We start from the raw sequence: 27704 nt of genomic DNA on the forward strand, positions 1-27704 counted from the left end.
CCCACAAATGGCATCTACTTAAAGAAAACATTGTTCTTTGCTACTGGCTCTGGGTCAAATTCTGTTCAGTTATAGGCTAATTCTGAAGAAAAAAAACCAAATCTTTTCAAGTGACTACTCTTTGTTCATGCATTGAGTCCCACTGACTTCAGTGGGACTACGCACATGAATAAGTCAGTTTGCTTGGATAAGTGTTGGGAGCATCAGGTGCCCACACCTCTGCTACCTCACTGACGTCAGAGGGATTTGACCAGTTTAATGCTGACAGAATTTGGCCTTAACAACCCTATTATTAAACTCTGTTACCCAGAGCTTGATATCCTTGGTATTCCTGATCTCTACCAATAGTATTTCCATGGTCAGAGTTGAGAGTGAGGGAGAGGGAAGCAGATCAACAGTGCCATTCTATACACCAGTTGGTAACATGGTTCATTCTTGTCTACATGGGTCTGGATACTCAAGGTGGCATCTTGCTCAAAAGAACCATTATTACAATACTAATGCTGACAGGGCTTAATTACTCAATCTGCAGTAAGAATTTCATCAGCCTGTTGTAGGAAGAACACAGAAAACCTGCCCTCAGGTCTTGGCAAGGCCTTGGAATACACCCTAAAGTTCTATGGATGGGGAAGAAATTGTTATCCAAAACAGCTTTGTATCACCTGTACACGCACTGCATCCTGAGTGGACACATGCACATCCATTTCATTATCTTCTCCTCTTGGAACAACAAGTACACTGTTAGTTTCCAGGTAAAAATGTTCTTGTCCTCCAATGTGGATTTCACCTGTTACAGTCAGAATCACAGGAAAAGCCTTACTGGGTATTTACAGCCAAGTGGGATCAGATGTATTTGTGTGAGAGAAAGTGTTTTGTACAGAACAAAAATAAATATTTCCATCCTTTTTATGATTTTGCTATGTCTTATATTGTCAGACTTGTTTCTGTGGGAGCTTGGTGTGTATATTTGGAGGCAATCTCTCTTCAACCATCTAATCACAGCAGTTTTCTTCTCCCAGATAAGAGCGATGTCAGATTAATATGTGATACTAGGCCTGCTCCACCTCTCACTATTATAATCTTACTCTAAGCCTTTCTCCTCTTAAATGTCTCTGTAAGATAAATAGCTACTTCAGTTCATAACACTCCTTCACAAATCACCGGTGTACCTCTTCTTCCACAAAGAAGTGTATCACAGGTTCCTTTTATCATTAGTGGAAGAATGCTGTCAATTGTTTCTAAAAGAAGGTACTGATCATTCCCTCCAGAGGAACAAACATTGGCTTTGAAAGGCTGGAGCCTGCAATAAACCCTGTGTTTAAAGGCCTAGCTCTATGATTGAGAGAATATTTGTCAAAATGGCATTGTTCTCCTGCTGAATAAAGAGGAAGAGTCTCTCCAAAGTGCTGCAATACAAAAACGGGAGTATTTTGGTGATTCTCTGAGGAAGTCTTTACTAGGGAAATAAGTCGATTTCAGATATGCAATGCTAGCTATAGCATTTGCATAGCTAGAATAGAGGTATTGGAATCAATTTATTTCCCTAGTGAAGACGCCATCCTGTGTGCTCTCATGTTGACTTCCCATACTCCATGTATTAGCTGCCTGTCGGTTGACTGCCGACCTCAGAGAGATCGATTTAGCTGTATCTTCACCAGATGCGCAAAAATCGAACCCCAGAAGATCAACCCTTACCAGGTTGATCTGCTCAGTATAGACAAGCCCAGAGAGGTTCTTCAGCACTTTACAAAATAACATTTCAACAAGTGCTAACTGTGAGGTCAAGACGACACCAGCAATGTTAAAATCTTTTGCTTAGTTATTTGACTGTTTGTAAACTGTTTTAAGATAACAGAAAAAAGAATTTTATTCAAATTAAGTGAACAAAATATATACTCAGAGCTTTTTACTCAAAGTAAAGCAAACATTAGTGCTGACTCACTGAGCTCTTACCAAGACTTGTTTTAAAAACTCAGTTCCTTAATTTTCCAAAAATCTCACTCTCGTTTTCTTTACTAAATTTTATTTTTTGAGTTCCCATACCTCTCCATCTATGTTAAGACATTTAATTCATGGTTCTATTTTGGGCTACATTATTTTAAGGAAGAATATATACCTTCTCTCACCAGTATAATCTTTGGGAAAAGATTTTTCTTTTTGTTGTTTTTAAAAGAGAGCAAAGCCTCACCCTGTTTTATTAAAAATGAAACGTTGATTGATCTGCCATGTGAGTCTCATTGAGGCAGCTGCTGTCACATCTCTCATCATCCTTAGGGTTTATCTTGGGTTGAAATCAGGTTGAATTTTAATGAGGAGGCTTAGCTAATATGTACTAGCTAAGCTTGATCTAAAATTGACCTTTCCCCTAGAGGTTAACATGCACCCGAAGCTCCATTTGTACCCAGATGAGCTCTAGCTATGAAAATTGTTGTGTTCAGGTCAATCTGAAATTGCAAATGTTAGTTAAACTTAGTCTAACCGTTGGCTCTTTTCCTAGTCAAGACAAGCCCTCAGTAAATTCCTGTAAGACTTTTAGGATTACCATATTTGACCTTTCCAAAAAGAGGACACCTCTGAGAGGGAGTGTATCTGTGTTGGTATCTACTAACTCACATTGTATTAACATACTATATATACTGTAACACATAAATACAACATGAGATAGTAGATACTGATACACACCCTATCAGGGGAGTCCTCTTTGAGATAGCTCAGCGGTTTTAGCATTGGCCTTCTAAACCCACAGTTGTGAGCTCAGTCCTTGAGGAGGCCATTTAGGGGTCTGGAGCAAATAGATTAAAAAAACCTGCTCGGGATGGTGCTGCTGAGAGGGCAGGGGACTGGACTCAATGACCTCCTGAGGTCTCTTCCAGCTCTGTGAGATGTGTATGTCTATATATAACCCCAGAAAATACTACAGAAGTTCTAGTTTAGCCTAAAACACCTCTTGGAAATCAGACTCAATCATCAGGACTTCCCATCCAGTGCATGCAGCAATTTACCTTCAATGATTTCATCAACAGACTTAAATCCTTCTTCAATATTTCCTTGTTCTATTTTCTTTTCTTTTCCGAAGTATGAATTGTGCTTTATTGCATCCTGCAGCAAGGAGAGAACCCATATAACTCAACTGCAATACTGCCTACAGCACCAGGAGTTATTTTTTGTTTTGTATTGTCGTTGTTAACTATCCAGTTGCCACCTTGCATAGACATATGTGGGTGCTGGATTCAGGGGGACAATATCTACTTTGTATAGACAGTTTTCTGTTTTTGCTGATTTTTTTTCTGCAGCTCACACTATCTTCCACTTTCCCATAGCCTAGCAGTGCTAACGGCAGGGTGTGAATGTGTGTGCACGTGCACAAAAGAGAGAAAAGTACAACAGGTAGGTAGGTGTGTCTATGTGAGAGACAGAGACCACCTGATTCTGAGAGCCTATTAAAATTGAGCACTGATGCAGGATGCGTGGTGCTGAATCTCCAGCAAAAATTAGCTGGTGTCACACTTGATTTTTACTAATCTGTACTGATTCACTCAGGGTACATCTACACAAGAGGCTTTTTCCATCAAAACTGGGCTTTTGTTGGAAAAACCCACAGAGCACCTACATGCAAAACGTGCTTTGTTAACAGACTGCCGAAAAAACTTGGCACATCCAATAGCAGCATTATACCCCTCCGTGTTCAAGTATAACATCTTTCTCAACAGTTTTCTGTCAACAAAACAGCTGTGTAGATAGTCTAGGGCCCTTTTGTCAATAGACAGGGCTTCTGGTTCACTGGGCAGCCCTGCTTGCAGAACGTCCGGTCTGCTGTTCTATCGAGAGGTGGCCTGCACACTCCCTGTTGACTGAGGGGATTGCTCTTTCGATCAGCTTTTGTGTGTAGATGCATCCTGTTGGCAAAAGTTTTGCCAGGAAAGCTGTTCTTGACAGATGCTTCTCATGTAGATGTAGCCTCAGCTGAGAAGCTAGCCCATGGTGAGATGGAAGTACTCAGTGCACATTTTTCAGTTATACTGCCTTGGTGTGTGCATATCTCTGTTGGGCAAAAATTAGCCTCCGATACATTAGATGAGCAGGCAACCACTAAGGAAAAAGCAAAGCCTTCTTTGCTCACAAAAATAAAAATGTGCAAGGCACTTTACACTATGAAATTGCAACCTATATCCACCCCGAACTAAACAATCCTACATGTGATATCCAAGTAAAAACCAGAGCCTGACAGAGTCCTGCATAAGCAGATAAAGAATGAATTAAATGACATAACAGCTTAGCAAGACAAGGAAAAAGAGTGTGGTTATTACCTCAATGGTCAGAATTGGTTCCAGATCTTCATATTTTATCTTCACTTTGTCAACCCCTCGCTTTGCCTGAACAGCTGACTCTGCAACCACAGCACAGACAATCTGACCCATGCAGATCACCTGCAACACACGCAACACACAGAAATCACTGGATTGATTACATTATTGAACAGCGACTGTGTATGGGAGGGGCTTATGTTCAGATAATCAGTATTTACATACCCTCTATGAGAATCTCCCTAAACATAGAATCATAGAATACTAGGTTTGGAAGGGACCTTGAGAGGTCATCGAGTCCAGCCCCCTGCCCTCCTGGCAGGACAAAGTACTGTCTAGACCATCCCTGATAGACATTTCATGAGATGCTATTGGCAACAAGCATCTATCTGTGAGAAGCCCTGTGGCACCTTATAGACTAGCAGATTTTTTGGAGCATAAACTTTTGTGGGCAAAGATCCTCTTCATCATATGCATGTAGTAGAGATTCCAGAGGCAGCTCTAAATAACCAGGATCATGAAAAGGAGGGAGTACCAATCAAGAGGAAAGCCAGAGTTGAGAAGGTCGATTCAATCAGGGAGGATGTGGCCCACAAGAAACTGCTTTTGTAGTTGTCCATAGTCTACAGAAACTAAACCACTTTGCACTGGACAGGGGAAGATGGAAAGAAATGGTTAGGTGGCATTGGATGGTAGTCGATGATGATACTTGTAAACTGCTACAAGCTGCTTCTGTAGTTGTAAGGTGCCACAAAAAACCCTGTTATCTTTTCTTGTCTACTCCAGGGGGTTGCCTCAGACGTCTATGTCAGGGCTTGGTTACTGAGGCATAGAATCATGACAATCTCCCAGTACAGCCACAGTTTAGTATTTGTTGGAGAATCAGGGTGCAAGATGTCAGTGCACAGTCATGAGGAAAAGAGGATGGTTGACAGGAAGAGGGTGTGGTTGAAAGGGAGAATAACAGAAGAGAGAAGAATGGAAAAGAGGCTAGAAATCAGAGGAAGAGTTGGGAAGGGAAGGAGTTCAGAGTCAGATTGGAAGAAAGAGAAACACTGACTAGAAGAGAAAACATGAGCTAGCAACATAAATGACCTAAACACAAAGGAGCCATATTCAGAATGTCCAGCCAGGTTCAGAGTGGTGTGATATATGTTTGTGAGGATGGAGACAGATCCAGGCAAGTGGCATTCTGGCCACACACAAACCCTGTAATTGCCTGGCTCCTAAATGTCAGATAGAGGAATGCAGCTTGCAGTCTGGCAGTGTTGCCATACAGGGTCTGTTCATATTCTCTTCAAGCTTATGCAACTGATGACTGACCAGTATGCTAAGGTTTGTCTTATTTTCATAAGCAGTAGGGTCCTCTTAGACATTCCTCCTAATTTTATTTGTCTCTGATCCTCAATAGCCACCTCACAGCACATCCTGAGGGCTTTAGAGCAGTTTCGGTTTCCCTTCTTGGATTCCTGATAAAACCCTTGAAGTGTTCATCTCATCCAGGCACAACAGCTCTATGTAGGCTCTGATATGTTAAATTAGGGTATGTCTACATTAGGAAATTAGGCTGAATTTGTTAAGGTTGATTTTCTAGCACCCCATTTTGCAAAGTCAAAGATGTGGTAAATAAATTTGATGGAGTGTGTTCCTTTTAGCATTGCTAGGTTCATCTTTGTCCGCAATGCACCTATCCCACTGTTCCTTATGCCTTGTTGCATTGTGGGTTTCTGTCCCAGCATCTGATGGGACAAAAATGTGCCATGGGTCATTGTGTGCATGTGTGTGTATGTGTGCCATAGGGCATTTGTCTCCCGCTCCCAATCTTTTGAAAGCAAGGCAGAAAGGGCTTTCACACCCTTTTTTTAATGCCCATGCAGATGCCATTGCAAGGCTAGCATGGAACTCATGCAGCTTGAAACAGTTATGGCAAATAATATGAGCATCTCACACACTGTGCTGCGGTATGTGCAGAGTCATGAGAGTGGGGAAAACTCTGAGGAGGACACATGTATATGAAAGGGAGACACTGGAGAGGAGGAACAGGGAGATGCTGGCTGCACTTGATGCTTTGTACACAGCAGAGTGCCAATTCTGGCACTATTAAATGAGTTCAAGACTAGTGGGACTGCACTGTTCTGGCAGTACAGGATGATCAGCAGTGGCTACAAAACTTCCTCACACATAAGGCCACTGTCTTGGAACTTTGTGAATTGCTTTTCCCCACCCTGACATGCTGCAATAGCAAAATGAGACTTTCCCTGACAGTTCAGAAGCATGTGACAATGGTTCTGTGGAAGCCTGCAACACCAGACAGCTACCAGTCAGTGGGCAATCAATTTGGAGTGGGCAAATTTACAGTGGGGGCTGCGGTCATCCAGGTAGCAAAAGGCAACCAATGCCCTTCTCCTATGAAAGACTCTGGGAAATGTGCAGGAGAGTCAATGGTTTTGCTGCAATGGGGTTCCCTACCTGCAGTAAGGTAATAAGTGAACTGCACATCCCTACTCTGGTACCAGACCATCTTGCCACAGAATACATAAACTGCAAGGGGTACTTCTCCATAGTATTGCAGGAGTTGGTTGATCAGAAGGGCCATTTCACCAACATCAACATGGGATGGTCAGGAAAGATGCATGATGTGCACATTTTTAGGAACTCTGATCCATTCAGAAAGTTGCACAAAGTAACTTTCTCCTAAGACCAGAAAATCATTGGAGATGTGGCGATGCTAATAGTGATCTTGAGTGATCCAGCTTGCCCCTTGCTCTCTCAGCTGATGAAGCCAGACACAGGCACCCTGGACCACAGTCAGGAGCAGTTCAGCTGTAGGCTGAATGGTAGTAGAATGTGCCTTTGGCCATTTAAAAGCCAGATTCAGGAGCCTCCTGAATTGGTGAGAGCTCAGTGAAGGCAATATTCCCATTGTAGTGGCAGCCTGCTGTGTGCTTCATAATTTATGTGAGAGAAAGAGGGAAAATTTAATGCCAGGGCTATAGGGCCAAGGCAGATCGCCTGGTCAGTAATTATGAGCAGCTGGAAAACAGGGCAATAAAGAGAGCACAGTGAGGGGGCACTGCTAATCAGGGAGGCTTTGAAAAACATCTTTCTGAATGACTAGACAGCAACATGACAGTCACATCAGTTGCTCTTAAGGAGATGCCCCCGAATGATGTGTGCTTGACTGTAAAACCTGTCATTCCCCACAGCATGCAACACAAACAACAAAGACACTGATTTTGCAAGCTTAATTATGTTTATTCAGGGGACATTAAAAGACCTTATGACAATGGGTTTGGGAGTGGGTAAGCAAGCGTATTTTGCCATCACAGGTGGGGGAGTGTCAGCCTTCTGCTCTCAGAAGAATCTTTGGGCATGGAATGCCAGGCTGCTCTTGACTTTCCACCATTCATTCTGGGGTGCCAATGTGGGGAGATTAGGGAATATGGTGAGGAAGGCATGTAGTTCATCATGGGCTAAAGTGGGGCTCTGTGCTCCTGTACCAGGCTCCACAGGAGGTCTATCTGCTGCCTTATCAGCTGCATCATCTCCTCCTGGTTCTCCAATTCATGCTATCTGAGGGTTCTCCTTTCATCCTGATCAGCTCGTCTCTCCTCCAGAGTGGTTGTTCTCCATGCATTTAGTTGTGCCCTCTCCTCGTGGTTGGCTTCCACATGCTCTATGAACATGTCTTCCCACATTTGTTTTCTCCTCTGGAGCTATGCCAGTCTAACAGCGTGGTGGGGATGAGCAGTGGTCAAAGAGTTTGCTGTTGAGCACACTAATACAAAACATAAGTGAAGGCCAGACATTAGGGAGATAATTTACTCCATGTGAGAGAAGTTTAACAACACAAAGGAATAACATGAAAGAACCTCTGTGAAACACAACAGGGATGTATTTCATGTAAGGACAAATTTTGGTTTTTAAGCCTCCTCTGTGCAGCAGCAACGAAGGGTCCTGTGGCACCTTATAGACTAACAGAAAAGTTTTGAGCATGAGCTTTTGTGAGCACAGACTCACTTCATCAGATTCATCAGTGAGTCTGTGCTCATGAAAGCTCATGCTCAAAACTTTTCTGTTAGTCTATAAGGTGCCACAGGCCTCTTCATTGCTATTACACATCCAGACTAACACGGCTACCCCTCCGATACTTGACACTCTGTGCAGCAGGCACTACACAGAGATCTTAAGGGTACTGCTTGACATGGTTCACTTCCAGCCATGGTAAGGCACATATTGGGGGATGCTTCCAAGCCTGTGATTGCAAAAGCAGTTTCTGTAGCTGTCCATGCTGCAAGCAGGCGGCAGGAGGGCTCGAGGCTGTGTTAGTGATGGTCACCATGTGCTTCTCCTTCCTGCTTGCTGGGGCATTGAGCCTTTCCCTTCCCCCAGGGGCCCATGGAAAGAAAGAGAGGTAGGGAGGGCAAGCATGGCAACGTGGTTGTGCTGTTAGGGCTTTGTGTCTCTTACAGTCACATGTGCTTCTGCTCCCTGCGCTGCTGGGACAGTGTACATTGCCCTTTGCCCATCAGCGTGGGGAAGGGAGAGGGGTGCTCCGTGCATGGCAGAGCAGCCCGGGTTATCATATAGAGCTTAATGCTCCTTCTGTTTCCTTGAGGTTGCAAAAAGAGATATTAGTATGCTTACAATAAGAAAAAATTGTTAAGAAATGAATGCTATCATAATATGGGCACAAGGCTGGTCATTATGCTTCATTGCTCTGTAGTAACATGACTCCAGATTAGTTACTGCTGGCTTGGCATGGAAAGATGTCCTATCGAGGAGGTCAGAATAAGGCAGGCCTCTCTGAAAACCTCGTGAGAAGAATTAAAGACTACCTGTCTGAGACCTTTACGGAAATGTGCAAGGAGGATTGCTGCTCCATCCCCAGACACATTAACAAGGTGTTCTGGGGGCCCCAGGCTGTGTAGGTACAGCCACTACTACAGATCACACCCAAATGCCTTAACCCACTTGTAGCAATACTATATATGAGAACTCACCAGAAGACCACTCTCCTCCATCAGGGTCTAGCTGCAAAACATCCTGGGAGGATGGGCTGAGAACCAAAGTTACAGAAACCTCCTGGCTGCCAGTGAGATCAGCTCTTCCATTTGCCTGCTGACCATTGTCCTCTGCCTCCTCTTCCTCTTCCACCATGTCCTCCTTGCTGTTGCCAGAGGTTTCCAGCGCAATCTCTTCAGAGGCACTCACAGACTGTTTGGGGGTGGTAGTTGAGTCTCTCCCTAGAATCCCAGTTCATAGAAGTAGCATGCTTGCTTTAATAACCCAGAACATCCGTTTGCTTCCTTTGTTTTATGGTATGCCTGCCCAATTTCCTTTATTTTCGTGCAGCACTGCTGGACGTCCCTAGTGTAACCTTTTTCTTCCATGCCCTCAGAGAGCTTTGGATATATGTCTGCATTTTTTTTTGCTGCGTCCTAGTTTTCCTAACACAGATTCATCCCTCCATACAGCAAGGATCTTTTGCATGCTCCATTCTGGAGCTCATCTGTGACCTTAAGAATTCATGGTCAGATGTGCTGCTGAGATGTGCTGCCTGCTCTGCTTGCCACACTGGCCAAATATGAAATAACATTCAAATTTTCCCAGGCTGTTTCCTGCACAACTAGAGAGCAGTGGAGCTGAAATTGATGCCCAGAGTGATCACATTGGGGCACTGTGGGACACATCCAGGAGGCCAAGAATGTCAAATTTTACAGTGCTCCGTTTGCACTTCCCTAAGGTAGACCATGCAAGGTCAAATTTGAGGTTACTCCTCCTGAAAAGTAGTACAAAAGTTGACCTTAGGAGCCCTTAAAGTCAACAGAATGAACCCTTTTGTGTGAACTGATTCCTTACAAATTTGACCTAAATCACCTAAATTCAAATTAATCTGCTAGTGTAGACCAAGCCCACAAAGTTCAAAGCTAAACACAGCCCCAACTCCTCAGCAGAGTCCTTCCTACCTGAAGCAAGTGCTCTGGTCTCTATGTTTTCACTACAGGAGCATCTCTTTCACTTTCTGCAGTTTGATTACAACTTCCCAAACTTTACTCTTACTGCAGCCATCTTCCATTCTTAATAGGAAATCGCCTGACTCTGTTCAGATCAGGTGGGGCTTATTGTGTAAGCGGGGATATCTTGGCCCCAGGTTCTCCCACCAAAGAGCAGAACACAGATATGGCCATTCCCTCTTTCCAGGACGGCAAGGTGTGGCTCCCTCAGGAGACTTGAACATTATTCAGTCAGTCAGCCAGCCACAAAAATCACAGGAGAATGGTTAAGGGATCTTTCCCTATCCTTTTGTCCCAGGGGGATGGAAAGTCCTGTACAGCCTTTGCTCTGAATATCTACTCACAGTGCACTGTGCTGCTACTAGACCATCAGGCAGGCACTGTAATAATGAGCATTAGAGTCATTGTCTGAGTAGTTTTTCAATAAGCAAAACATTTGCAATACTTATAAATTTCCTTCTTCATCATAAACAGTATTTAAAAAAGGCCACAAGTCCTCCACCAGAAGCAAGAAATACCTTATCTTTTGCATAAGCTTGTTCGTGATCAGTGCCATTTTTCCCTGGAACATCTTCAGCAGTTACCACATCAACCACTCCTGGCACTTTGAGGGCCTCTGATACATCAATTGTTCTAGGAAGAATACAAATAGCAATGTCCCAATTGGTAAGTGTGGGACTAATGTATTGAGTACAAATACTTCTGCAAGTTTCAGGAGAAAGTACATAACCCCACCCCCACCTCCCCTCGTATCTGTTTCAGCTATCTTAATGTTGGGAAACACTGAAATGTGATGATTAGTATATGGTAAAAAAAATCAACTGCTGTAGTGGTATATTTGAAGAGAAAAGTGGGGACAAGTGGCAGGAGAGGGAAAAAGGGACAGGGACTGGAATAAAGTAGTTTGTAAAGTGTAGTCCTGGAAGATGAACATTTGAGAATACCCAATATATATTTTTCCTTTTGTATTCAGGGTTCTGTGCATTCAGATATGGATTCCTCCTTATTTGACACCAACAAAGCATAAAAAAGAGATCCTCACATCATAATGTAAGTCAGTCCTAAGGACAGTGGTAAGACACCCTTGTGCATTAGTGTTTGTGCATAGCTTAAAACACAAACATTCAGAGGTCTAAATACATTTTGCTGTGCTTATACAGTGCCCAGCACAAATGAGCAACACAAATACTTTTAATAAGAATGAACATAGGAATGATTAACTGAATGTCACTGCAGCACCAGCACTCTTTAATGAGGTGGTACCACGAATGGGACATGGCACAGTATCTTATTTAAGATCAACCCTGCAGAGGGACATTCTGGAAATGGGCAACACTGACAGAGGAATCTGTAAAGTGAGGCAGCTATGAGGAAACCTGTCCCAGCTGTACATGTTTCTGCTCTGGGCATAGGCCCAGTGTTTAACAGCATTTGCTCCAAAGGCTCCCTCTTTGTGCATGAACTATACTTTTTTCCACCTGTGTTTCTTCTGAATTCCTTTTCCAACTGTGTTTCTTCTGATTTCCTTTTCCACCAGGACTTATTTCATCCCTAATCCAATAAAACTGAACATGCTTAATTAGTAGGAACCAAGTCTGTTAAAATTGGGGGACCTATCTATGTGACCTCAACCTGTAACACTTCTCTTACATCTCTTTTATTCGCTTACACAATCTTTGCATGGGCTCTGGAACTGGTCACCACAGCCAGGAAGAGCTCTTCATCCACAGCACGAATGTCACTGCAATAAACAGCTTCCCCCGTGGCATGCTTAACCCCAGACTGGTGCATGATAGGACGTCCTACTGGATCTTGCGGGGACTGTGCTGGGTCTACATCCTGTTTAATGAAAGTGTGTTATCCCAGAGCCAAAACACTAATCATAGAATGCTTTATTCATGAATGCCTTCTGAAATAATTTTCCCGTGATAAGAGTGTGTCATTAAACACAGTGAAATTGCCCAGATATTGTGCCCAGGGCATGAATGAGTTACAATCTAAACCCAAAGTTCTATGTGGTCATTTCATTTTTATTGTTTAAATTAACTGAGGTGACTTGGTGCCAAAATGAGATCTGGGCCCATTGTGCTGGGTGCTGCACACACAGCCAGTACAGACAGTCCCTGCCCTGCAGTCCTTACAGTTCAAAGACACCAGACAAAGTGTAGGACAGGAAAGAGATTTCTCCACATTCACACAGGAGCTCAATGGAAGAGCTGGGAATCAATTTCTTCTGAGCCCCAATCCAGTGTCCTACCCAATATACCATGCTGCCTCTTATATCATCTAGGCTCAAGGGGCTACTCCACACACTTAAATATCAGAGTTGTTTCAAGCAAGCTAAAACAAGCCATATCTGGCACATGTATGAAAAAAAATATTTGAAGCCTTATACGTATATAGGGCACTTTTATTTGGCTATTATTACCTGTCACACATAAAAGATATTACCTCACCCATGTCCTCTTTCAAGTAGCCTGAGACTAACACTGCTATAACAACAATGGATAGGATACACTTGTCACAACTTGAAACAACCCAAAAGGACAGTCAAAAGTTTACTATCAAACTTCTTTTCCTCTGGAAGTTTATATTTTCAATTCAATGAACATATTTGTAGAAATATCAGCTTTTCTCAAAAAAACAAACAAACCACGAACAAACTGGAAGCAAACATTTCCCATGAAAATTGGTACTCAAACATCAGCTTTTCTGGCTGAAAAGTGAAAAAAGGGTCAATTTTCAAACACTTCAGGTCTTCAGATAAAAACAATATTTTCTGTTGAGAAAGAAAAAAAAATCTGTGGAAATTTTTTGCTCAAAAAAGTTTCTGCAGGAAAGTCTGGGATACACAATTTAGCACACTTAAAATGTCCTTAACTAAACAAGGATACTCCACCAGAGAAGTGGATCCTGTCATAGAATAAGCCACACGAATACTTAGACAATTCCTACTTCAGTACAGAAAAACCCCAACCAACTCTACAACTGTACATCCCCAGTTGTCACCTGCCACCATCCCCAAACATACTCAATGGGAACCACATCCTGAAAGAAATATTTCCCATCCATGCTTCTTCTGGCCTTCAAATAACTTCCCACCCTCACCAAGCTCATCATCAGAATCAAGCTTCGCACAGATCAGACTGATCAATTCAGAGCAGCATCACAACCTGTCAGAACAACAGATTCAAAACCTGCAGACATATTCCCACTGCTACAAGAAGTTACTTACCTTGTGCAACTTGAAAGCTTGGCTCTTTCACTAATAAAAGACCTGAACTCTACCACCTTGTTTGTCTCCTGGGCTAACATGGCTACCATACCACTGCAAAAAACTTTTGAAAAGATAGAGGCAATGCAGTGTGATTATAGCTGAGCTGATTGTAGGGTATGAGAGACACAAGTGGGTGAGGTAATATTCTTTATTAGACCAACTTCTGTTGGTAAAAGACACCAGATTTAAAGCTTCACAGAGCTCTTCTTCAGGCCTGGGAAAGGTGCTCACAGTGTCACAGCTAAATACAAGGTGACATAAATACAAGGAAACTTAAGAAGTAAGTGGAGAATTAAGATGAAAATCCAGGAGATATAACCCTCATTAAGGACAGCATGTGGCAGTCACAATTTACAGCTGGCACCTTTTGCTATGAAAGTAACCTCACTGACCTCGTATGTTTGCACACCCTGGGGTGCTTCACAGTGAAATGCTCCTAGGGCACTCATATTCTTCTTTGATAAGTCAGGATACTTAGCTGGGTACTGCAAGGAAGGCAATTTAACAACACTTCAGTCATACAATTTCTTTTAATGTTAAATTTTCTGCTTACTGATTTTGAAAAACATAAATGTTAAAAAAGTGGAGATTTCCAGTTTGCTCCCACAGCTCAAACACTAACACTGATGTGAAATGGTTGTGATCTGGAAAAGAATTCTGGGTAGTGATATACATATGAGAGATACAAACATTCCATTCTCCTACAGATTTCCTTGCCATAGCAGGCACCTTTTAAAGTGGTGGAGAGTTTACACCACAAGTAACACTATGGATAATGTTTAATGTGAGCTGGTCACCTGGGATCAGAACTCCTTCCCTATCCCACAAAAATCACAGTGCCTGGATGGTAGTCCATGGTGAGGACAGAGTGCAAGGGACTGTTGGTAAAAAAAAAAAAAAAAAAAAAAAAAAAAAAAGAGTGAGGGATCAGAGTTGAAACTGGCAAACATGGGCTGCAACACTGACCATCTCACCTCTGCTGGTGTCCTTCCAGGACAGGATGGTATTTGGAATAGTATCACATGAAGGCAGGGGCACAAGAAATCAGGTACTGACAATGCATTCTGGGTACATATCAGGCTGGAATTGAATCTTTTGGATTAACTGGAGTTCTCTTTTGATCTCTGAACCCTTCAGGTTTGCACTCTTGCTGTGTGGTGGCCAGGGACTACATTGTCATACCCTACTGCACCACTGCTCTGGCTCTCTTCCTGGTCAGCCTGATGTAGCTGTGCAAGGCTCCCCTGTTGGCAATTTCAAACATTTCTCCATGGTATGTGTTTTGTTCAGGCCATCCAGCATTTCAAACATCCACCTGTCCCTCTCAAAGGAGCAACACTTACAAATGTAACCATACTGTCACACCCCTAACTTGTTACAGCTAAAGGAATGCTATTGTCTGGCAATGAAAGGTCCAGTACTTCACTTAGAATATGTTAAATTCTAATTCTGAACAGATATTTTAGACTGGCGAGGCTCCACAGCATGGTAAAGTAACCTGTCTTGGGACAGGAACTGGGTAAGGGCACACTGCTTTCAATAAAGGATGTATCACTCCAGCCATCCAGTTAGCCTGCAGCCTTCACCGGGAGATCTGAGCACTTGCGATAAACACTGAAGAGCAAAACCACTTACCATTTTATTCAACCCATGTAACACTTTCAGGTAAAATTTGAAGAGGAAGCTGACAAGCAGAGTTCTTCTGTATTCCACCTTCCCACCTGGAGCTGAGGTGGGTAGAGATATTTCTCCAAGTAGCAGTTTGCAAGCGTCATCCAGCATCTGCTCATTCCATTGCCTGGTAGAGAAAAAGGCATCCACACACACATAATTACAACACTAAACTGCAGCTAAAGACAAAGTGTTAGGTAATAAAAGTTTAATTAACCTGAACCTGATCTTGCAGTCTTCTTACATCGTTTGATTTCAGTGGGAATCATGTGCAAGTAAGGATGGCAACAATCAAGCCTTAATACGGTGACTACTGAGGCTAAGTCTACATTGCAGTAAAACACCCAGGATTAGCCATTGTTAGTGTATTCAGGCTCATTGGAGTCAGACTGGGGGTCTATAAAACTGCAGTGTAGACATTCAGACTTGAGTTGGAGCCCAGGTTCTGGGACTCCCCCTTCATGGCCAGCCATGGGCGTATAATTGCAGTATAGTTAACTCTTTCATATCTGGTATTCTATCATTGGGAACTCTCAAATAACCGGCATTTTAACCATAAGTAAATTTTAGTTACGTTTTCGATAAGTGCAGTATAATGAAAGTAAATACAAATAAATACAGTATATGTTTACAGTGTATAATACTACTGTTGTCGGTAATAAAGTACTCTGCATACATTTTTGTTTGTTTCTTAATATCTAATATTGTTTTTCTTTAGAGTTATGCATTGCTAGCTAGGAATAGCTTTCTATTATCCAGAATATTTGAGTATCTTGCAACCGTCTGGTCCCAGGCTGCTGGATGTAAAAGAGTTTACTGTATAAACACGCCTGACTTCTTCCCAACTAATTAGTGACTATTTATATCAGTATATTAGGGACAGAGTGGTTAGAATTTTGCATTTCTTTTTTCCCCCATGAAATGTAGGTCCTTTTTAGAAAATGAAAATATTCAGGAAAGGATTCAGATTCTTCAGAAATTTCAGTGGAAATTTACTGTGATCACTGTTTTTCTTTTCTGGAGATGTAATAGTTTTGCAGTGCCAATTTTAACTAGTCAAGTTAAACTCATACATTTTTTCACTTTCATTTCACTTTCAAAATTAAAATCATTTTAAAAATTACACTATTCCAAAAATAAAATATGGTGATAGAAATAAACAAGCAGAAAATGTGTAAAGCAAAACAAAAATACAGCCAACCAATCAAAAAAAGGTCAATTTCAAAACCCAAATGAAAAAAAGCAAGTTAGAAATTGGCAGGATTATTTTATTCTAATTTTTAAACCTACTCTATTTCGTAGTATCAATTACTTAATCTTTTCTTCATAGTGCTGCTCTACAACATCCATAAAATCCAAGGGCTGGAAGAGACCTCAGAAGGTCATCAAGGCCAGCCCCTTGCCCAAAGCAGGACCAACCCCAATTAAATCATCTCAGCCAGGACTTTCTCAAGCCAGGACTTAAAACCCTCTGGGGATGGAGATTCCACCACCTCTCTAGGTAACCCATTCCAGTGCTTCACCACCCTCTTAGTGAAGTAGTTTTTCCTGCTCTCCAACCTATACCTCCCTCACTACAATTTGAGACCATTGGTCCTCATGCTGCCATCTGTCACTATTGAGAACAGCCTCTCTCCATCCTCTTTGGAACCACACTTCACATAGTTAAAGGCTGCTATCCAAGCCCCTTCACTCTTCTCTGCACTAAATAAGACCAAATCCCTCAGCCTCTCCTTGTAGGTCATGTGCTCCAGCCCCCTAATCATTTCCATTGGACCCTCTCCAATGCATCTACCTCCCTTCTATAGTGGGGGCCCCAGAACTGGACCCAGTATTCCACATGTGGCCTCACCAGTGCTGGATAAATGGGAATAATCACGTCTCTAGGTCTGCTGGGAATGCTCCTCTGTATGCACCCCAATATGCCATTAGCCTTCTTCTACAAGTGGTGTTCCACTAGGAAAAGAGAATTTTATCTTTGAGTTGGAGCTCCAGAGGAGGACCTCTGGATGAGATTTCCAGGGGATCATTTGTATTACTGCAGAGCACCTTGGATATCCCACTCTATTGTTCTTGCTGCCCACTTTCTGGACAGTGGGTACTGTGGGTGAGAAGTGTAACAGCTGTGATCTCTACATTTGAGCACCCACTGACAGAATTTGGCAGAGCCAAGTTTATAGAGCTCACTATATGTGCTGTTGGAGATGTGCTAAATTATACAGTACCTCCCTATGAGTCTCTGACAGGATTTCCTGGCACTGACTGTGGTAGGGCCAATGCCTCCATATAAAATATTCAGGTCCATAATGATGTCGGTGTTTGGTTTGAAAAGGACTCTCATTCCAGAATTCACAACTGATAAAGCATTTTTCCGGCGCTCGGCTTGTCGGAATGCTGACACAAAGTCATCCTGATCAAAAGAAGGCAAAGAGAAATTCTATCACTGGCAGAAATTGACACTCTTTCAAGCCTTAATTAATCACAAGTGACACAAGGAAAGAAAATGGACATTCTGCTCAAATTATACAATGATTTAGTTAAGTTTCTGCATTTCTTCCACCCAAATACTGATTAGCGATGGTCCTACATATCCTGGAGGATATGCTTGCAACAAGCCTACTGATAGACTGCCGCGACAAACTAAAGATTTCAACAATGGTTCAATGTGTTATCAGAAGCCCCCACTCTGAAGTGCTGGACAATCAGTGTCTGCACAAGTCATTTCTAATGCTTGCTTCCAGCACAAAGCCAGGTGGCAGTGTTGTGCCAATGGACCTGATTTAGCTGACTGTTTTTTAACGAGATTTCTGTATTTCATGCCACAGTGCCAGAGATTAAAGAAAGAGTTGCTGGTCACAGCCAATGCTGAATTTTTCAGAAGCCCAACTCTGATTTGTTTGGAAGCCATTTCCACTTGCTCTAAAATAACAAAGTAGCTTGTTCCATACTCAGCCTGAGGAAATCAGCCTTCTTCACTGGTCTGCATACTGGTGATTTAACTGGGGCCTGCCAGACCTAAACCCATGGTGCTGATGAGCCAAAGCTCTGTGGTTGGGGGCTGTAACAATTCATGTTCTCTGTGGATCCCCACTGCATTACAGAAACTCCACATGAAGTGTAGGTTTAAAATATACCACTTCCAGAGCCAGAGATGGGCCCTGCCCAAACCCTCAAGATCTGAATAATTCTATCAGTTTGCGCTGTTCAAAATCTAGGTCCAAAGTGCAAATCCACTGCTATCAGTGTTTGATGGGACTCAGACCCATCTCTCAACCTCTGGTGCCCACATGAATTGTGAGTCTCAGGATTACATGGCCACACGTGAGGCCTTTTGCAGCTGGAACATTTTCTCAGTATGTTTCATGACCTGACATATCACACTGGAAAAATTCATCCCAAGTTGCCAGAAACCAGAAAAACACAACAAGAGATGGGTATAAACAAGAGTGAGAATATGAGCTACAAAAATGCACGAGTGCCTTCCCCCACATGCTAGCACACTCTTTGCTTTCTTGAAAATAATCTGATAACCCGCGCTCTAAAAGTAGCACCTGTGTTGATGAATGGCCCATTGATTTCAATGGGGCTGTTCAAGAAATAGGATTCTATCCTCCTGAGGAAGTGTAGCCAAATCAGGTCTCTCATTCATGGTCATAGAGTCATTTTCTGTGGGGACACTGTTGAAGTTCACCGTGTTATCAGCATTATTACTGACTGTTTGATTTAGCTGTCAGGTATGAGTGATTATTTCAGTCAGCCAGCAGTGTTAAGCTCCAATGTCTCCACTCCACGAGAATGGTTCTCTTTGGGTATGTCTACACAGCAGCCTTATTTCAAAATAAGCTATTCCAGGGAGCTACGTTTACAGTAGCCCCCTCCTTTTGGAAGGGGCATGGTAATGAGGTAGTTCAGAAGATGCTAATGAGGCACTGACATGAATATGCAGCACCTTGTTAGCATAATAGTGACCACGTGTGATTCAAAATTGCCGCTTTCAGAACACACGCTGCTTGTGTAGACGGGGGCCTTTCAAAAGGACCTCCTGGACTTCGACAGCCCCTTCTTCCTATTTGGTTTTAGGAAGACGGGGCTTTTGAAGTCCGGGGGGGAGGGGAAGGTCCTTTCAAAAGGTCCTCATCTACACACATGGCATGTGTTCCGAAAGCAGCACTTGAGAATCGCACATGGCCACCATTATGCTAATGAGGTGCTGCATATTCATGTCAGTGCCTCATTAGCATCCTCCAAACTCCCTCATTACCATGCCCCTTCCGAAAGGAGGGGGCTAGTTTAGATGTAGCTAAAGAGTATTCCGAAATAACTTATTTCGAAATAATACAACTACACACAAAATGCATTTTGAAATAGCCCTCAGCTATTTTGAATAGAGCATCTACACACATAAAGCCTGTTTCAAAATAGAGCCACTGGATGCACTTTGGCTTATTTTGAAATAGGCTCTATTCTCTGTGATTATGTCTACACTGGCCCCTCGCTTGTAAAAGGGGCATGCAAAAACAGCAGATCAAAAAGGCAAATAAGGTGCTGATTTGCATATCCAGTGTCTCATTTGTATAATGGTGGCCACTCATTGTTCCAGAAGTGCTGTTTTCAAAAGCCAAAACAGCTGTGTAGACAGGGTTCCTTTGAAAGTAGGACCCGCTTTCAAAAGCACACTTCTGCCCCTGCCTTCAGACCCTAGAGGCCCCTTGGGTCAGCTTGGGCCCATGTGATCGAAGGAGTGACAGGCATGGTGGATCCCAGAGGTCCCAAAGCTTCAGGGACTGCTTCACCAAAGACAAGTGTAGTAAGTAACCCAGGGAGGGTGGTGGAGTGGTATCTCTCCACCAGGTAAACTCAGCATGTTTCAGTGGAATCCCCAGCTGAGTCTATTGTGAATCACTCTGCCACCCTGTATGGTACTGGTTTGGGGCCTACTGGAGCTGGGTGGGCCCAGAACCCCCAACCTGGGCTGCCAATCCCTTTTAATGATGCCCTAACCCTAATCCACTCCGGATATTGACCACTAGGCCCTCCCATCTGCCATGAGAGGGCCACCCTAGTTTGACTCTAGCCACAGGCTGTGCACCTGTGTGGGAGAACCAGCTTACTTGACTCTGATGGTTAGGCCATGGTGCTCCAGAAAATGGAGCTATCTCCTTGGCTTTATTGCTTAGGCCTCAGAGTTGAGTATAACTGGTGAGCAGACCCAGTGGTGGTTTCTTTATGCCCACTAACCCCTTTTGGGGCCAAGATATACAGGCACAACGAAACCATGTCATCACTTCCAGGAAGAACTACAGATTTCCTTTTTTATCTTTTCTTCCACTTTTAGGAGGGTCCTGGTTTGTAATCCCCATCCAAATTTCCCTTCCGTTCATTAATATCAACCATAACCAGTAATAGGATTCTGAATTTTTAGACAGAAGATGTGCTGCTGTTTTACCAGATTCAATGTAGAGTGCAGATATTGAATTTATACATTCAGGGTATTTTTTTTTTTTTTTTTTTTTTAAAGAAGAAATCTATTAGGGATAGCCGGCCTGTAACCCAGCTCTTAGATTACATTAATCAGTGTTGACACTTTGGGGCAGCTGGTGAAGTGACATTGGGTAAGTCTATACTAGGGAAATACGTTAATTTCAGATAGGCAATTCTAGCTATGGCATTTGCATAGCTAGAATCAACCTATCAGAATCCACTTACTTCCCTAGTGATGTGTGAGCCTCTTCAGTCTTATGTTGACATCCCTTACTCAAAGCAATAGCGTAGCATACCAAGAGGTCAACAGCCAAGCTCAGAGAGGTCAATTTTGCTTCATCTTCACCAGACATGCAAAATCAAACTCCAGAAGATCAATTGTAGTGCATTCATCTTCTGGTAACTATAGACAAGCCCACTGTAACCTGTGTATTAATTTTGCTTGAAACAGGCATTAAGCATGTAAGAATTTATTTAGTATTTAGATGCCATAAAATGCATAACAGTTGCCGCATGCATTAATCTCACTTGTAATGTCTGTATTCCATGCTATAAGAAAATATGTAAGTGATGCTTTATAACTTTGAGGCCGTGTCTACACGAGCCCCAAACTTCGAAATGGCCACTTGCGTGGCCATTTCGAAGTTTGGGGCTAGTGTAGACGTAGTCTGAGAATGTTTTCTCAGAACTTGTGAACCTAGGCATGGGCTTCTTCACCCATTCAGAGGAACTATCAAAATCAGATGATCCATCAAAGAACATCACAATACAAAGGATTGGTTAATGACCTTATGCTGCCTCTGGATTTCAAAGGTTAATGAAGGAACTAAAACAAATATCATTGACAAAATTTTGATTTTTTGGCTGTTTGACAGAGCTAGTGGCACCAACCTGAAGACAGAGATCCCTAGGGGCTGCCCTGGCACTGCCTAAAAGACATTTTGAATTGACAGATCACTGGAACTCTGTCACTCTGAGGATTTGGAAGAAGTGGGTCTGTCCCACGAAAGCTCACCTAATAAACTATTTTGCTAGTCTTTAGAGTGCTACTTGACTGCTTTTTGTTTTGATAGTGTACAGACTAGCACGGCTTCCTCTCTGTTACTATTCAACTTATTTGTGTGTATGTGTTTGGTTGCTTGAACCTGTAAACTCTAATGTCCTTTTCTTAGTCTTAATCCTTCAGATAGTTTGTTACGGTATTGAATAAAGGTGTTTTCTGTGATGTAAGATCTGGAGTATTAACTGATCCGATGTAAGTGACTGGTGTTGGAACTGGAAGCACCCTGGACAAGGTGTGATTTTTTTGGTGCAAGGGACCATTCACTAAGTCCATTTTGTTTGGGTGACAAGATGGACTGGAGAATCTCAGGGGATTCCCTGTAACTCCATGATAAGACTGTTTCGTGATCCAGGAGTTCGCACTCGTTATTGGGTTTGTTGAAATCTAATCACAGAACACCCCACTCATTTGGGGTTTCTGTATTGAGGCAGGCACTCAGTTGTGAGGCACTCAAGACAGCATACCATGTGTCTCCTGGCTTTCTCTTTTAAACCTGGACAGCTCCTGTATTGTCAGTACAGGCACAGACTCACTTGGGCTTTTACTTGTCTGTTTGAATCTCTGCACTCTCATCTTTACCTGGGTTTTTACTATTTCTTCTGCAGTTTTTGTTGAGGGACACTAGAGGGACATATAATAACACAGAAGTTGCTAATATTACAATATTCTTTCCTCGAACACATTAGGGCCAAATCTGCCACCCTCACTCATAAGACATGTGTTCACTACCTGCTGGATGGACAGACAGTGATCAATCCTATACTTGGCGTGATAAATCCATCACTTAATGCTCTCCTGTTAACTCTGGAACTCCACCATCCTGACAAATGTAGGTGGAGTAAATGGGAGATCATGGGAGCTGTCAATTTACCTCAATGAAGTTATTGTGGTTAGCAGATCTAAGTAAATCTACTTCAGCTATGGTATTTATGTAGCTGAAGTTGTGGTACTTAGATCGAAGGCTGCAATTGTGCAGACTAGGCCATAGTGATCTACCTTACTGTGAGCGTTGTCCCATAGAAAGCAGAAGAGGTACAGCATGTAAGTTACGAATCATCAGGTATGAGGGGCCAGAATCTGGCCTTCCATTTGAGGGATATGGTACCAGTACTACCTCATCCTTGGATTAATGGGGCATCTTATATTGCTACAGTACTGAGGATTGATTCCTGCATATATATTATAGGAGAGAGAAATAACATTAAGGCTACGTCTACACTAGCCAAAACTTCGAAATTGCCATGCAAATGGAGATTTCGAAGTTTACTAATGAAGCGCTGAAATACATATTCAGCGCCTCATTAGCATGCGGGCAGCTGCGGCACTTCGAAATTGACACGGCTCACTGCCGCATGGCTTGTCCAGACGGGGCTCCTTTTCAAAAGGACCCTGGCTACTTTGAAGTTCCCTTATTCCTATCTGCTCATAGGAATAAGGGGACTTTGAAGTAGCCAGGGTCCTTTCAAAAAGGAGCCCTGTCTGGATGAGCCACGTGGCGGGGAGCCACATCAATTTCGAAGTGCCGCGGCTGCCCGCATGCTAATGAGGAGCTGAATATGTATTTCAGCGCTTCATTAGTAAACTTCGAAATCGCCATTTGCACGGCAATTTCGAAGTTTTTGGCTAGCGTAGACACGGCCTAAGAGACCCAGCAAATAGAAATTTGGACAGATGAGTTTCAGCTTGGCAAAATTCAAGCTAATGTATCTGGGAATACATAAGACTACACCTAGAAAGCAGAGACTTAGGTTGGTCTTTCTTGTCCTGGAGCAGAGGGCGCCTCATGCCATAGCCCTCCCACATTTACTGGTTATGAGGGTAAGATACAAGGGGCAGGGGGCTGAGGAGCCAGTGGGGTCTTGGGGGATGGGGCAGTACAAGTGTTTAATGGAAGGGGTGGCATGGAGGATTTTGCGTACAAGTGGCCCCCTGACTTTTAGGGACCCTGCTGTTCAGCACTACAGCATTTTTTAGTGAATAAAATCTCCCAGCAATACAGGAATTTGGTATAACTGTGTTGCTCGGGGGTGCAGATTTTACTGCTGCTCACTTGACCTCCCCTAATGCAATCCAGGTGGGGAAAGTGACTTGGAAGGAGGGAGCCCTAATGCTCCTCACTCCCTCCTGTCATAGCCCCTTTGGGGTGTGCAGAGGAGCAGCATTCCAGTGGGAGCAGAGGGAATGAGCAGCAATGCCGGCTGCTCTTGTGCATTCAGATCAGTTTCCCCATTTGGGTACTGGGGCATGCGTGCAGGGGGAAGGGGTGAAAGAGGGGCGGGTGCTTGGGGAGCCCACAGGGGCTGGGGGCAATGCAGGGACACCCACAGGAACTAGATGCAATGAGGGTATGTGCCATACCCAAAGAGGCCAGAATATAAATATGGCCAGGGTATTACTCTTTGTAAGGCCAGCCCTGGTAACCCCACTGGAGTCAGTGGTACTGCTCATAAGATCAATTTGCGTCATAAACATCTGCAGATCTGTCCATAGGGGCCATTGGCACTGAAGTGCTTGCAGTGTATATTAAAAGTTCTGTTAAAACTCTTTTGTTCTAAGGCTGTGTAACATTACGTGGATCACACCTTGTTAAAAACAATCCATAGTGGACCCCAGAGCCCTTACCTTCTGTGAGTATGGGATGAGAACTGAGACTATGACCTCTTTTGGCTTAAGATCTGCATTTCCATGTCTAGCCAGAAACTGGTCATTTAAAGGAATCTGTCGTGTTCCATCTGGTAGAAAAAAGTATAAATTGTGAGAGAATGCAGGGAAAGGAAAGACTGAACTTTCTAGATGTAAATCTCATCTAATGTGTGAAAGAAAAATACATTAGAAAATAAGTCTGACAGTTATACTCTAGGATTTAGGTATCTAGGAATGACACTAATCCTGCAAAAATTTTTCCAGGAGTATTCAAATACAGATTCACAAAAAGAAAAAAGGACTCAAATCTGTAACAAATCCTTTACAACGAACAATTTCATCAGCTCTAAACTTAGTGGCATGCAGTGACATTTTTAGCAAGGTATACCACAACTTTTTAGACAACAGATGAAAAAAAATATTTTCTTAAATTGTAACTCAGCTTTTAATAAATCAAATAAATAAATTAAATAAATTCTAGCTCTAATGTATCATAGATGATTCAACTGTGAATTTTCATGCCTTGTGTATTTCATTCTACATTTGTTGTGCGAGTTTGCTCTGGCTTGATCTAAGCTGTAAGACAGTACTGTTGAAGAAAAGGTAGGTGTCACCTTACTGGATTTTTACAATAAGTATATAACCATTTCTGTAAACACTGAACCAAAGTTTTCACCAAATCTTTTGTCAGGTGGGCCAAGAGAGGTGTCTAATGAAAGCCAGTAACTCACCGAATCTGTTTATGCTACTTGTATATCTGTACCATCTTTGTATGTAAAGTTATAAATTTCGGCAAATGGCCATTTCGAAAATTTACTAATGAAGCACTGAAATACATATTCAGTGCCTCATTAGAATGCTGGCGGCCACAGCACTTCGAAATTGCTACGGCTCACCGCCGCGCGGCTCGTCCAGATGGGTGTCCTTTTCGAAAGGATCCTGCCAACTTTGAAATCCCCTTATTGCTATCAGGAGATTTCAAAGTCACCAGGGTCCTTTCAAAAGGGACACCTGTCTGGATGAACCACATGGCGGTGAGCCGTGGTGATTTCGAAGTGCCGTAGCCGCCGGCATTCTAATGAGGTGCTGAATATGTATTTCAGCACTTCGTTAGTAAACTTCAAAATTTGCATGGCCATTTCAAAGTTTTGGGATAGCGTAGACATAGCCTTAGAAATGTTTTATAGCTAAGGATTCATATTGCAAGGTGTGATCACCTCCCCAGTGAGGTGACATGGGCTGAACAAAGGAAGGGAGGCTCAGACATGGAATCCACATCTTATGGAAATTGACCGAGAAGTGCTGGCAAACCCAGCAGCCAATGACAGAATGCCACAACAGGCCACCTTTCTTTCTTTCTTTCTCTTTCTTTCTTTCTAATAAAACTTTAGATTTTAGATTCTAAAGGAGTAGCACAGCATGCTGTTTTGGGTAAGATCTAAATATATATTGACCTGGGAATGTAGCTAGACCCTTTGGGGCTGGGAAGAATCTGTGTGGATTTGGTGAAATAGGTTTTCATAACCTCTCATCTGAGTAAGGAGAGTTCCTGGTTTGGCATTAGGAGCAGCTGGGGAATCTGTGGCTTTGCTTTGTAGCTTCTGACGGTCCAGAGGTACTTTTGTGGTGGGCCTGGTTTGCCATATTGAGAAGGAAACTCCAGTCTGGGCTGTACATGGCCTGGTTTTGAGCAATTTGCCCAGGGTAGGTTCTCTCACCTTGGCCCAGAATCCCCCCCAAATATTTATTACAGTAGGTAACAGTGATCACTGTGATCTACTACCATGTATATTTGATATTCTGTTTGTTTCTCTGCACTTTTGTTTTGCCATTAGTGAGACTTTCATTATTCCAGATTGAGCATTATACAGCAATCTGTATGGAAGCATTATGACACAGGCTTTGATAAAGTAATAGTTGGGAATTTTTGCAAAGCAGTGGCAGCTGAGAGAAACCGTGGTACAGAACAGGAGAATAAATGAAAGCGAAGCATATTTATAAAAAGGGCATTTTCAAGGATACATATAAAACAGGATAAGATTCAGACATACTAACGAAGTGAAAACAGTAGGAGGAACATCTTGTTTTTAAATATGTTAAATAGATTTCTTGTTTTGAAAAACAGAAACATTTCAAATAAATTAAATGTGTGTAAGTATATAAGCGCTTTGTTTAAAATGGCAGTTTTTGCATGCATATAATTTTTCTCTATAGTGCTTAATGAGTTACTATTTTCGCCTGTATATATTTCAATGGAACTTGCTTGGTCAATGGCCACTGCAATCAACCTCAGTTTACCCTTGGTCCTCCTTGCACCACATATCTTGTGTATTCAAGTTAGACACATGCAAGCATCATGTTTCACAAAGGCTGTGTCTACACGAGCCCCCTCCTTTCGGAAGGGGCATGTTAATGGGGGAGTTTGAAAGATGTTAATGAGGTGTTGCCATGATTAAGCATTGCCTGATTAGCATAATGGCACCCACGGCAATTCGAAAGTTCCGCTTTGACTTGGCCACCACTTGTGTAGCCAGGGGCCTTTCAAAACAATACTCCAGTCTTTAAAAGCCCCTTCTTCCCAAAACAAATGGGAAGAAGGGGCTTTCAAAGACTGGGGGGGGGTGTTTCAAAAGGCCCCCCAGCTACACGGGCAGCATGCAATTCGAAAGCGGCACTTTTGAATCACTGCAGCTTCCATTATGCTAATGTGGCAATGCATAATCATGGCAGCACCTCATTAGCATCTTTCAAACTCCCTCATTAACATGCCCCTTCCGAAAGGAGGGGGCTCGTGTAGACACAGACAAAACATTGTCCTCCAGGCAGTGCACCTGAGGTCATGCTGTAAGAAAGACACAGAGCCGTGGAACAAAATGGCATTCTTCATATTTTTCAGACCAGTGCCTGACGCTGTTTTCCTGGGACACACAATGTGTGTGTTGCATGTACAGATTGCTTGCCTCAGTCTAAGCAAAATTCTCCACGCCCGTCAAAGTCAAGGGAGTGGAGTGAGCACACTACAGCATCAGGTCTTAGATTGTAAACTTGCATGGGTAGGGACTCTTGACGTTGCTGTCCCAGTTAGGTACTGTGCATTTTGCTAACAGTAGTATGCTGTATGCATGATGTTGAATTTTGCTGATGTTAGTGCCAGTAATAGACCGAGGAATTTGTAATCTGATTAAGTATCTCTCTGTTTGCTTTTTATTCAAAAGCTTTGAACAACATTTAGAACATTATCCTGGAAT

General features: G+C 42.8%; 1 protein-coding gene and 1 long non-coding RNA gene across 4 annotated transcripts in view; one reads left to right on the top strand and one right to left on the bottom strand.

The window, feature by feature from the left end:
* Positions 1–27704, bottom strand: part of LOC142017196 (aldehyde oxidase 2-like) — a 107994-nt gene that overhangs the window by 47729 nt on the left and 32561 nt on the right. The window contains exons 13-22 of one of the 3 annotated variants that reach the window (XM_075001913.1): positions 24436–24545; positions 17495–17679; positions 15256–15396; positions 14791–14837; positions 13991–14076; positions 11991–12160; positions 10840–10954; positions 4308–4427; positions 3003–3099; positions 663–787 (exon numbers count right to left, since the gene is read on the bottom strand). In XM_075001913.1, coding sequence (XP_074858014.1) covers positions 663–787; positions 3003–3099; positions 4308–4427; positions 10840–10954; positions 11991–12160; positions 13991–14076; positions 14791–14837; positions 15256–15396; positions 17495–17679; positions 24436–24545 — 1196 coding nt within the window. Of the gene's footprint in view, positions 1–662; positions 788–3002; positions 3100–4307; positions 4428–10839; positions 10955–11990; positions 12161–13990; positions 14084–14790; positions 14838–14907; positions 14920–15229; positions 15397–17494; positions 17680–24435; positions 24546–27704 lie in introns of all 3 variants that reach the window. The other 2 variants (XM_075001915.1, XM_075001912.1) reach the window with 2 other exon arrangements.
* Positions 14291–21638, top strand: LOC142017199 (uncharacterized). Its single transcript, XR_012646482.1, has 3 exons — positions 14291–14871; positions 15264–15330; positions 21626–21638. It is a non-coding gene; the product is annotated as an uncharacterized LOC142017199 (long non-coding RNA).

Source organism: Carettochelys insculpta, chromosome 8 (genome assembly GCF_033958435.1).
Source record: "Carettochelys insculpta isolate YL-2023 chromosome 8, ASM3395843v1, whole genome shotgun sequence".
Lineage (NCBI taxonomy): Eukaryota > Metazoa > Chordata > Testudines > Carettochelyidae > Carettochelys > Carettochelys insculpta.